The sequence below is a fragment of the Aquarana catesbeiana genome, linkage group LG01, assembly GCF_042186555.1.
Source record: "Aquarana catesbeiana isolate 2022-GZ linkage group LG01, ASM4218655v1, whole genome shotgun sequence".
Lineage (NCBI taxonomy): Eukaryota > Metazoa > Chordata > Amphibia > Anura > Ranidae > Aquarana > Aquarana catesbeiana.
The window spans coordinates 836,897,218-836,910,145 of NC_133324.1; the positions used below are offsets into that span (position 1 = coordinate 836,897,218).

The 12,928-nt window shown below is 41.0% G+C and overlaps 1 protein-coding gene across 1 annotated transcript in view; it reads right to left on the minus strand.

Annotated features, from left to right (window-relative positions):
- The window catches only part of LIAS (lipoic acid synthetase), a 31,482-nt gene that overhangs the window by 6,460 nt on the left and 12,094 nt on the right, over nt 1-12,928 (minus strand). The window contains exons 6-9 of the mRNA XM_073608671.1: nt 6,327-6,384; nt 5,933-6,061; nt 2,800-2,945; nt 332-402 (exon numbers count right to left, since the gene is read on the minus strand). Coding sequence (XP_073464772.1) covers nt 332-402; nt 2,800-2,945; nt 5,933-6,061; nt 6,327-6,384 — 404 coding nt within the window. The remainder of the gene's footprint in view (nt 1-331; nt 403-2,799; nt 2,946-5,932; nt 6,062-6,326; nt 6,385-12,928) is intronic.

Below are 12,928 nucleotides of genomic sequence, written 5' to 3' on the forward strand. Positions count from 1 at the left end.
TAGGTTGGTGAATCCTGATAGTGTTCAGCTTGCATTTTTTCTCATATTACAGTCTGCGCTGATTGTTTCTAGTTTATTACTGATTAGCTAAAAAAAACCACACCAAAAATGCTCCTCTCCATTGAAATGAATGGGAAGTGCCTCAAAAATGCTCCACAGCATTTTTCGTGCAGTTTTAGAGTCACGTGTCCTTTAAAAACCTCACTGCAAATGCTTCAAAAGTGCCGCAAAAACGCTCAGTGTTTTACTGGCAGTTTTGCCGCAATCCAGCGTTAAAGGGGCCTAAGGTAGCAAAACACTATGTTTATTTATCTCAGAAGTGATTTATTACCTTTAGATGACGTTTAGTTGGTTGCATATACTGCCCAAGGGTCAGACAGTCCACATCTGCTTCTCGGAGAGCTAAAAAAGAGGGAATTTGTATACTGATGTAAATGTACATATGAGAAAAGTGACAACTGCTTTCTTTCTATTTCCAGAGGAAGAATCACTTCTATATAATTTAATATAATTAAAGACAAGCACAACATTTTGATATATTGCAGCCTAGCAGTCATTAATAGGGAGGGAGGGGGGATTCCTTCATCCACCCGTTTGTGTGGATGGAGGATTCAGCTCATTTTTTTTTTCGTTCGGCCCACTGGCTGAACAAAAAACTAAAACTAAAAGGGCATAGCCAGCTTTAGTCTTTGGTTTAAAATGTTAAACTATGCAGCACAAAAAACTGCTGATGTCAATGTAGGAGAGGAGACACCTACTAGCTGCTCTCTTCATTGCAGCATCTAAACAAAGCTAGGATTTCACTTAAAGTGGATGTAAACCTGAAAACATTTTTTTTTAATGAAGACTTCTACCTGTACACACAATCCGAAAATCGAACGACAGACCTTCCTTTTTTTTTGTCGAAAATGCATATCGAAAATAGAGAGGTTACTCAATGTACGAAAACTCTCGTACAACAGAGTAAAAAATTGGAGGTGATATCACGTGTTGTAGTGTATTTCTATTGTATTTTCGTACGACAACTGTACTGATTAAACGGAAATCGTACAATCTGGTATCATACGATAAAAAATTTATGTTTGTTCGTTCGCAAAATATCGGATGAACTGTCATAATTGGCTCTCATAAAGCTCTGTACTAATAATCTGTACAGTAGAGGATGTCAAGTCATCTGTGCCCAGTCTTGCCACGAAGAGTTATGGCCTGTACACATGATCCGAAAAGCGGATGAAAAATGCCGCTTTTGAAGCGATCGTACGATAATCAGATTATTAGTACAGAGCTTTATGAGAGCCAATTATGACAGTTCATCCGATATTTTGCGAACGAACAAACATAAATTTTTTATCGTATGATACCAGATTGTACGATTTCTGTTTAATCAGTACAGTTGTCGTACGAAAATACAATAGAAATACACTACAACACGTGATATCACCTCCAATTTTTTACTCTGTTGTACGAGAGTTTTCGTACATTGAGTAACCTCTCTATTTTCGATATGCGACTAGCATGCAAAAAAAAAAAAAAAAAAAGGAAGGTCTGTCGTTCGATTTTCGGATTGTGTGTACAGGCTATTAATCTAGCACTGAGCAATCCTCTTGTCTTTTTGTAGTAGGATAAAAAAACGACACACATAAGTTTGTGTCGCCACATCCCCCATTGCTGTGACTGACATCTGATTTCTTTATCTCCTGCACAGTATGAGAGCAGAGAGTGTCTAGATTCCAGCTTCACATCCCTCCTCCTTTTTTCTCCAGCTCTCCCAGGATTGGTTGCTCCACACCTCAGCATGATTGGGCATGCTGAAGTCATGTGCTGCCTCTCCTGAGTTTTGACTGGATGTTACTCAAAACTCAGGAATAGGAGAGGAATTGAAGCTGAGTTAACTTTCACTTTCCTATCTCCTCTGGAGATCCAGGTACAAAACTACAGAGAGAGATCAGGGAGAGAGAGACACATACGAGAGAGAGCGATCAGAGAGAAAGAGACATCAAAGAGAGAGACAAAAGAGAGAGACAAAAGAGAGAGCCGTTGGCGGCTGAACATCCCGACGCCCATCTTGGTACACCCTGCACTCGGCTGTAGTAAGCTAGCAGAAGACTTCTTGTCACACCCAGCCCATATAGTTCGAGCTGGGTGTAACAAGATGTCTGCTGCTGCTTACTGCGGCAGGGTGTACCAAGATGGTCGTCACAGCACAGCATTTCAAAAATAAATCCTTTCCTCGTGTCATTTATTGCTGCATTTTAGTGCCAGCCATCTATCAGTGCCACCTATCAGTGCCCATAAGTGCTGTCTATCAGTGCCACCTATCAGTGCCCATAAGTGCCGTCTATCAGTGCCCATAAGTGCCGTCTATCAGTGCCACCTATCAGTGCCCATAAAAGCCGTCTGTCAGTGTCACCTATCAGTGCCAGCCACCTGTCAGTGCCCATCAGTCAGTGCTAGCCATCAGTCAGTGCCACCTATCAGTGCCCATCAGTCAGTGCTAGCCATCAGTCAGTGCCACCTATCAGTGCCCATCAGTCAAATGATATTAAAAAAAAGTATCGGTAATCGGTATTGGTGAGTACTTGAAAAAAGTATCAGTACTTGTACTCGGTCTTAAAAAAGTGGTATCGGGACAACCCTAATACATACACATTAATACTGTGCCATTAGTTTATACTGGGTGACTGGTGGGTTTACATCCACTTTAAAATCCTCTTGCAGTAGGCTAGAAACACTTGAATTGCTACAGAGTCAAGGGCGTGTCTATTACTACCTGTACATATAACAATATTTATCTCATACCTGTCATTGTCTCATACACTTGCTCATCTGTCTCTCCTAAACCCAGCATGATGGAGGTTTTTGTTACAATGTCTGGATGGATATGTTTTGCATGCCTCAGGACACTTACAGACTGTTCAAAATTAGCCCGAGGGTCACGAACATACCTGGAAGATTAAAGATAGACAGTTCTGTGCAATTAAAGGAAATGCATATTTTTTTTTTTATTATGAACAGATGTAAAATACCTTTGTTCAAAACAGTGGTTTCATTTTAAATCAGGTAAATGTAAAATAATGAATATGTAATCAAATACTGTATTTGCAAATATGACTTAGAGTAATTTTCATCTGAATATACAGGTTTTGGTGCCTGTATAGTCCCAACTGTAACATCCCTATATAGGAGCAGCGCCAAACATGGAGCATACAAGGAAAGTGATCACAGAAAAGCAATAATGGAGCACCATTTTCCACTAACCACTGACACAGTGGATCCATTCCCTCCACTGATAGAGGCGCCATTCTGATCACTGACACAGCATGTATTACTCTCACTGACCACTGGCACCAGGGCTTTTAATACTTCCAGTGACCACTAAAGCAGGGGGCATCTTGTACCTCTACTGACAAATGACGCAGGGGCATTTTTTTCTTCAATGAAAGCAGGGGCATAGTTTACAGCCACTGACACTAAGGCATGGTTGAACCCTTTGGCCACTGATGCTGAAGTATATTTAACTCCCGCTGACCACCAAAAACAGCACATTTTTTTACTCTTTACTGCCACTGATGCCAGTGCATGGTTTATTCCCCCTGACCCTGGGCATTTATATCTCCCAATGAACATGGATGTAGGGATACATTTTACTATAACTAATCACTGATGTTGGGGCATTTTTAATTACCAGGGACACGGGGCATTCTTTACTCCCACTTACCACTGATGCAGGGGCATTTTGTACGCCTACTGACCCTTGACGCAGGGGCATTTATTACTCCCGCTGATCCATGATTCAGGGGCATTTACTACGCTTAGTGACCACTGATGTAGGAACATTTTTTTAATTGCCCTGACCTAGGAGCATTTTGTATTTCTACTAACCATCAATGCAGGGGCAATTTTACTCATACTGACCTCCGATGTTTGGGCATTTTTACTCCTAGAGACCACAACCTGGCTCCTAAATAGTGAGACAAACAGTAAACTGGCCTTTTGTTCAATTTGAGGATCCCCAACCTAATGTGTATATGCTAGTTAAACTTCGGTAAGGACTTTAGGTTATCAGCTCCATTTGAAAACATACCAATTAGCAGGATAATATGCACATTAAAATGAAAGCTGAAGTTTAGGTAGGGACTGCTTTGCATAGTTACATTGGTCCAACTTGGACCAATGTAAGTATGCATGTGCCAAACCTGGCCAGTCCTTGCAGAAGCTGGAAATCAACATAGTAGACACTGCTACTACAGTGATCTCTGCTGTTTTCTGGATCTCTTGCTGAGCAGCTGCCCTGCTTTTTAGTGAACACAGGAGGTTGGTCGATCAGCATGGGCACAATGAAGAGAATACTTTACACTTTCTCAATGAATGCAAAGCATTCTCTGATTGGACAAGGTGGAGAGTGTGGTGTCACCGCCCCACCTCTCCACCTCCCCCAATCAGAGAACTTTGCATTCATTGGGGAAATGTTTAGAGTTTTCTGAATGGCATAAGTGGTGAGCAAGGAACCTCCTCTATTGATTAGGCACTTGGGCAGCTGCTCAGCAAGGGACCCAGAAGACAGCAGAGATCACTGTAGTAGCCTTACCTACTACATTGATTTCCAGCTTCCATAGGGATTGGCACATATATACTTAACATTGGTCTAAGCTGGACCAATGTAACTATGCCAAATGCTCCGTACCTAAACTTCAGCTTTAAATTTAACAGCTGTAAGCCTGGTTTCACACATGTGCGGTGCGAATTGAAGCTCAGGTTTCACTGGGGAGATAACAATCTCCTGTTCAACGGATTCATTGCGTTTTTGCTCAGGATTAGAGAGCAGGGAGAGGGGGAGGGGGGGGGGGAGAGGGGGAGGTGTAGTGAGGAGAAAGAGAAAATCCTTGTTCAGAACGCAATGCATCTGCGAATCAGATGCGTTCCCATAGGAGATAATAGGCTTGTAGTTCGCACCGCAATGCCCAAAAAACGCACACGTTTTTTGTGCAATGCGCAGTGCGAATGCAACGCACATATGTGAACCAGATACATTCATATGAATGTATTTTAAAATGTCCTGCGAATTAGATGCATCTAATTCGCATAGGCGTGAACCCGGGCTAAAAGTTTTTAGCACTCTATAAATCTTGAAAAAAAAAAAATTAGTCAGGTTTTGATCTGTCAAGTAAGCAAATTTCAGCTAACTGTGTGATGACCCTGACAAAAGCTGTTGGTGAATGCTGGTGATCTGTTTGTGAGCAGCTAGGCTAGGGCTACACAGGAGATTATCTCAGAGAATGGAAAATCACCTAGAGATGGAGTTGCTTTTATGTGTAAAAGTCATGTGATTAATTGCACACAATTTTCTTTTCTGTGTGCAGATATTATTTAATGACACAATTTCCTGTTCCTAGTATCACAGAGGTGAAACACACATTTCTTCTAAGAAAAACGCTTATAGGTTAATTTCACACCCCAGTCATTTCTATGGAAGTGGTTAAATTGAAGCACTGTGTGATCATAAGAGCTCAGCTGCACGATCAAGCGACTATAGATTTCTCACAAGAAAAACGATCATTCACAGGAGATTTTGCACTATTGTGCAACAAAAACTGCCTGTGTAGCCCTAGCCTAAGGCCGCTCATACCCAACCTGATAAAGACTCATCTGAGCATTACTTGCTACAATCAGAAAAGGAAAGGGTTAACTGTCCTTTGTGAGTTGGAGAGATTTTCCAAAAGAAACAAAAAGCAGATTCTAGTGTGTGAGTGCGCAAAAGGTTTGAGATACGTTTCAGTAAAAAAAAAAATCTGTTTTTTAACATTTCATTAAAAATATGTGAGGTAACCAGTTAAAGGAATAACAACTATTTCTGTTCTAGGTTGGGCAGTTCCAGCAAACCCATACTTGTGTTAATTAGAAGGACATACCATTGATAAGTGTGCATTAGTACCTTTGTAAAGCTGGCACAGTCTCCACATTGTGAGCAAAGACATCTAGACCGGAATGAACAATGGTTTCTACAGCTTTCTTATCTCCTCGGAAGTCTGGTGTTAAACACTCAACAAGTATTTTAGGATTTCTGCATTTAAAAAAAAAAAAAAAACAGTTAAATGTTTACAGAAAATCTATCCATACAAGTAAAAATTAGAAAAAAAAATATCATTCTTATTTCATACCATAATACTATATTTAATGCACCTTTCTAACTCCATCTTAAAATAGTCATATAGAGCCCAGTAAGAGCATTTAGTACAACAGATTTAATAAACGTTTGTAATGATCAGAGAGCAATTAGTTTGATTGAATTAACCGATTATTGACTTCCAACATGTTTATGCATGTACCTTTCTTTCAAGTGAGACACTGTTTTTGCAAAATGTTCAGCACCTCCATCTGTGAGATCTAAGAAGAAATACATATGAAAAAAAAGGGAAAATATGGACAAATAAACATGTATCTAAAATAAACTAACAGCTTTAGGCCACATGCACACTGGGCGTCAAAAATGACACTTTTAAAGTGATTGTAAAGGAAAGAATTTAAAACAAAAAAAATACATGTTATACTTACCTGCTCTGTGCAGTGGTTTTGCACAGAGCAGCCCCGATCCTCTTCTTCTAGGGTCCCTCACCGACGCTCCTGGCTCCTCCCCTCCACCGAGTGCCCCCCAAAGCAAGCCTCTAGCTATGAGGGCACTCGAGCAGACACGCTCCCGAGTCACGCTGTGTGTCCATTCACACACACACAGAGTGCGATTCAGCCCTGTCCCCTGCTCTCTCCTCATTGGCACACTGGCTGTGTGAGGTGAGACAATGAGGAGGAAGAGACTCGGGAGAGCCGCTGCTCTTGTGCACTTCGCTGAATCGAAACTTATCTAAGTAATAAGGGGGGAGGGGGGGGGCGGGAGCTGCACCCAGAGGGTTTTTTACCTTGATGTATAGAATGCATTAAATCAGTGCACCGTTTAGGAAATATTTCTAGCAGCAGCCGGTGATGTAATTCCAGAAAACCTACTCTTAATCATTAAAGACAAAAAAGGATTTCCACTATCACGGAGTCCGGTGTTTGCCCGCCGACATCCCAAAGATACAACAAAAAAAAGGTTTAAACCCCCATAGAGAACTGTGATTTTAATGGCAAGCAGCACAACAAATGTATAAAAGTATATCAATTAGAAATGTTAAAATCATGTAAAGAACACAATGCAAAAAAATATATAGTTACATAAAAAAAAAAAAAACGGCTTTTTTACACAAACATCAATGTTTATGGTAAATTTCAGATTGACGGTTTCTCCATTTGAACTGACGCGTTCCAGGTATGTAGCCTTTCTTCAGGGTTATTGTGAAGGAGATATTTACAATCATTTCTATAAAAAGTATAAAAAATATCATGACTTTATAATGACATATCATACAAAGTATACAGATATGGGATAAAGGTAGGTGATTTTATTACTTACCACCTTGGATGTATGACCAAATATAGCCGTATACCACTACTGCAGATGATGTAATGTAAAGACGCCCAGGCGGACCAAAGACGGCGGGCGTGCCAGGGACAAGGGGCCCCCCCAGAGGTCACTTCAAAGGTAGAGGCCCCTATTTGTGCACACCCCAGCAGCTGGTGAGTACTATGGTGAATTGTGGATATACATCAGTGTATCAAATTCACTTGTATATATATGTAGACAACTTTGAGAATTTGTTTTCATTTCTGGCATTGCTGTTCCCTATTTTTAGTTCATTCATTTTTGCCTTATCTCTCTCATCCTGTGCCCAGTGCTCCAGCCTATTCCCTTGCAGGGATGTGCATGTGTTTGCTCGGGGCACGGCGAGAGGTCGCGGGGCGGGTCTTGGGCGGGGCCTTTCCTTATTCCCACCCACTCTTGTAGATACTCCTTTTTAATGCTTTATTACACAAGTGAATTTGATACACAAATATATATGTTCACTATTCCCTATAGTACCCACCAGCTGCTGGGGTGCTTACAAGTGACGGCCTCTACCTTTGAAGGGACCTCTGTGGGGTATCTGGGGGGCTCCTTGTTCTTGGCACGCCCGCTGTCTTTGGTCCACCCAGTCGTCTTTACATTACATCCTCTGCAGTAGCGGTATACGGCTATATCTGGTGACACATCCAAGGTGGTAGGTAATACAGTCACCTACCTGTATCCCATGTCTGTATGCATTATAATGTCATGATATATTTCTTTTTATAGAAATAAATGAATGCAAATAGCTCCTTCACAAATACCCCTGAAGAAAAGTTACATACCTAAAACGCATGTCTGCTTTTTTACACAAACATCAAAGTGTATGGTAAATTTCAGTTTTTTTCTTTTATGTAACTACCGTATTTATCGGCATACAACACGCATAGGCGTATAACACGCACATTCATTTTAAGAGGGAAGTTTCAGGAAAAAAACAAAAATTTTAAATAAGGAACTTTGGAGCAAAATAAGGGTCAGTGCCCATCTGCAGCCTCATCAATCCACATCAATACAGCCTCACGATTGCCTTCAATGCAGCAGCCTCACCATTGCCATCAGTGCAGCCTGATTGACGTCCACCTGCAGCCTAGAGGGGATAGAGAGGGGGGCGGAACGAGCGCCGACAGATTACATACAAAGAGAATCTCCTATGATAGACATAACAGTGGTCCAATGGTGGCCCAGGAGACAGGACTTCCTATTACAGAGGCTGCCAAGTAAACAGGAGATTCTCGCTGTATGTAATCTGACAGCGCTCGTCTGGCCCCCCTCCTTGTCCCCTCCGAGGCAGCTAAAATTGAAATATTGGCGTATAACACGCACGCACTATTTGCACCCGATTTTTATGGTAAAAAAGTGAGTGTTATACGCCAATAAATACAGTATATATTTTTTTTGCATTGTGTTCTTCTGTACATGAGTTTAACATTTCTAATACATTGTTAGCCTTTTTATACATTTGGTGTGTTGCTTGCCATTAAAATCCCAGTTCTCTATGGGGTTTTACACCTTTTTTGCTTAATCATTAAAGCAGATCTCCAGTCAAAAAGAAAAAAAAATTACCCCCAACTTCATGCACATTTTTTTTAATTAAAAATACCCCTTTTACACAAAGTACCTTAAGTTGAGCAGTCTTCTAGGGGTGTATACATGACAACCTGGGCTCACAGGAAACTGGTTGAATGATGTTGGTTACCATTTAACTTGGAAGAAGACCTGTGGTCAATTTTTTTACATGGGACAGCTGCTTTTTTATTTTCAAACATTCCTGACAACTATTTTTTTTATTTGTGAAGAAAAAAGGAGAACAGGGCGGGACTTTGAATGAAACATGTAGTCACCAGTAGGGGGCCAAAAGACAGTATATTTAATGTAAATCATATTAAAAAATTCATACAGCAAAATACATGATAAAACAGCAAAATTCATCTATATACATATAGGAACATGAATTGCATGACAGTATGTAGAGGCTTATACTACATCAACTGAGAAACTTCCTATTTGCTTGAAATTACTGATAATCATACAGATATCCATACGAATAAAAATGAAATACATGATTGGTTTAAACATTGCATATAATAAGGCTCAATGACTGGCGTGGTATAACCAGCTGCAGATAAAAGTAGTATATAAACCGAATACCACTCTAAAACCACATGTCTGGGAGCTGTGATGCACACCACGGGATCTCCCTTCTCCTTTTTTGGAGCGGGTGGATACTACCACGCTGTGCATCAACGTCACATAACACACACCATGCGCGTGACGTCATTTTGAGCGTCGTCACGCTGGTGATGCTATTCCATCTAAGGCCATTGGGAGGGGTCTCTGACGCCTACGCCGAATGACGCTGTCATTTTGGCAATGGCGCCATTTCCTCCTTTGGTACGCTGACATGGCGTTTGGTAGTGCTTGGTGTGCTGGCCCTTATAGGCCTCACTTGTGGTGGTCTGTCCATCATAATGGCTCTTTTTCACCTTTTGGCTAGTTCTCATCTAATGTACATCATGTCTTCTTACGGTCTAACACAAGGTAACATAGGCACTTATATGGATATAATTGCACTACCCTGTTCCCATCTAAGTACAGTAATCGTTGACTTGACAATTATATATATGTTTATATTTTTCATAGAAGCCGCCCAAGATGTCTTTGGCCACCACTTGCAACTGTTCCTTATGAACCATCAATGTACGGATAGTTGTCCTCATTTTTGGGGGGCTATGCGGGGGCCCTGTTTGCCCCACCCATTGCCACAGCTCCCGGACAAGATGCCCCTTGGGGAGCCTCTAGGTCTCAAGGCTGCACCTCCACACAGCGGTTGTGAGTACTTTTTAGAGTAGGTTACATTTTCCAATCATATCTCTTACAATGGTTGTCCTTCCCCCCATAAGGCAGTGACTTAGACACCTTTATGTCTCTTTTCAGATAAAGTACTGTATTTATTGGCGTATAACACTCACTTTTTCACCCTGAAAACCAGGCGCAAATAGCGTGTGCGTGTTATACGCCGATACTTCAATTTTAGCTGCCTCAGAGGGGACAGGGAGAGGGGCGGGATGAGCACCGTCAAATTACATACAGTGAGAATCTCCTGTTTACTTGGCGGCCTCTGTAATAGGAAGTCCCGTCTCCTTGTCCGGCATTGGACCAGTGCTCTGTCTATCATAGGAGATTCTCACTGTATGTAATCTGATGGCGCTCGTCCCGCCCCCACCCTGTCCCCTCTAGGCTGCAGATTGGCATCAATCAGGCTGCACTGATGGCAATGTCGAGGCTGCTGCATTGAAGGCAGTGGTGAGGCTGCTGCATTGATGGCAATGCTGAGGCTGCTGCATTGATGGCAATGCTGAGGCTGCATTGATGTTGACTGATGAGGCTGCATTGATGTTGACTGATGAGGCTGCATTGATGGCACTTGTGAGGCTGCAGATGGGCATTGATCGGGCTGCATTGATGGCAATGGTGAGGCTGCAGATGGGAACTGATTCTAATTTTGCTTCAAAGTTCCTTATTTAAAATTTATTTTTTTTCCTGAAACTTCCCTCTTAAAATGAATGTGCGTGTTATACGCCTGTGCGTGTTATATGCCGATAAATACGGTACATTGCTGCTCCTGAAGAGTGGATACAAATACTCCACGAAACGTGTAGAGTCTTATTATATGCAATGTTTAAACCGATCATGTATTTTATTTTTATTCATATGGATATCTGTATGATTATCACTAATTTCAAGCAAATAGGAAGTTTCTCAGTTGATGTAGTATAAGCCTCTACACACTGTCATGCAATTCATGTTCCTATATGAATATAGATGAATTTTGCTGTTTTATCATGTATTTTGCTGTATGAATTTTTTAATATGATTTACAATAAATATACTGTCTTTTGGCCCCCGACAGGTGACTGCATGTTTCATTCAAAGTCCCGCCCTGTTCTCCTTTTTTCTTCACAGAAACCGGGATGGAGGCTAGAGACCACACTAGGTCTCTGCCTCATTCAAAGTCCCAAATCTCCACTTTTTTTAATTTGCACCATAGTTTCACTTTTACACCTTCTAATCCACGCTTACCTTAATTGCATTAAAACTACTGGGTGTTTTGTGTCAGGTCACTGCCAAAACAACCCACTCTTTGCACCAAAACAGGCAGCACTGAGATTCGGGCACCAAAGGCACTTCTCTGAAATATAAATACTGATGCACAGATATCCTAAATATCAGTTTCTGGGCAGATTTTTCTATAATCAGATATTCAGACTTGAGGTAAGGTGTTTAAGACCTACAATTTCAAATGGACTGGAACACATGGCTAAGGTATGGTTCTCACAGGAATACAGAGAATTTCCTTTAGAAAGAATAGTTGTTGTAAATATGACTGATATTACCTGTACAAGGGAAAAACAAATCTTTTTTTCCAGTTTTGCATACAGTAGGGGAGGGTTAGTCAAGCTGCACTGCTGTCCCTGCTGAGTAAATACACCTGTTCGCCTATTTAATCTAGTGACTGCTGTCACTGGGACCAAAAGTGATGGGAATTCCAACATTTCCTAGTGATCATTGGAACATAAATTAAAAATCTTCAAATGGGGACACCTGTACGAGTGACAAATATCTAAGAGGGCATATACCCTCACTTTGGAAAGATTTCCTCCAGTTGTGTCTCTAGTTTCTGTTAGGTGTACAGTTTAAAGTTGTATACATAACTGTGGGAAATAATATTCACAATATTGCATATAAGGTATAGCACAATGTATTTTATGCTGACTGCATATTTTTTTAGGCTACATGAATACAGGTGTAAGAATTTATGCTCCAAATATGCTGTCAGAAGTTGGCAGAAAATGCCTTCAATGCATGTTCATATGCATATGGTGTTTAGAAGCATATGAGCATAAACTCATTGTATTGCCTAGAAAATTCATTTATTCTAGCCACTGGAATAAATGTATGTGCGCGTTTAGGAGCGTATGGGAGTGAATTACGATAAAAAAACTCCTCTCTGAATGCAGGTTTGGGGCTTTTTTTATGCCCCCGAATGCTGCACATATGCACAAGAATGAACAGAGCTACTTTCAGAGATGTAAAAAAAAAACAAAAAAAAAACACCAGACACCTCTAAAAGCAGCAGATTTTCTGCCCCCCCCCAGTCTGCTCTGACTGCCTGAAAACAGTAGACATTGCTTGTGTACTCGATGAAAATACACTTTAGCTTCCCTATAAGAAGATGCTAAAAACATGACCCACTGAGGGTACATAAGGGTCCACTAATGACAACAGAGAATCTCACTGTGGGACTTCTGCCAGGAGAATAAGCTATAATACAGATAGGAATTCTTCATCCGACTGAGACTTAGGAAAAGATACAGCTCACATATAGGACAAGCCTTCATATTTATGCAAATATAGAGAAATAAGGCCCTTTTGCTAGTTGAGTTGTTTTCT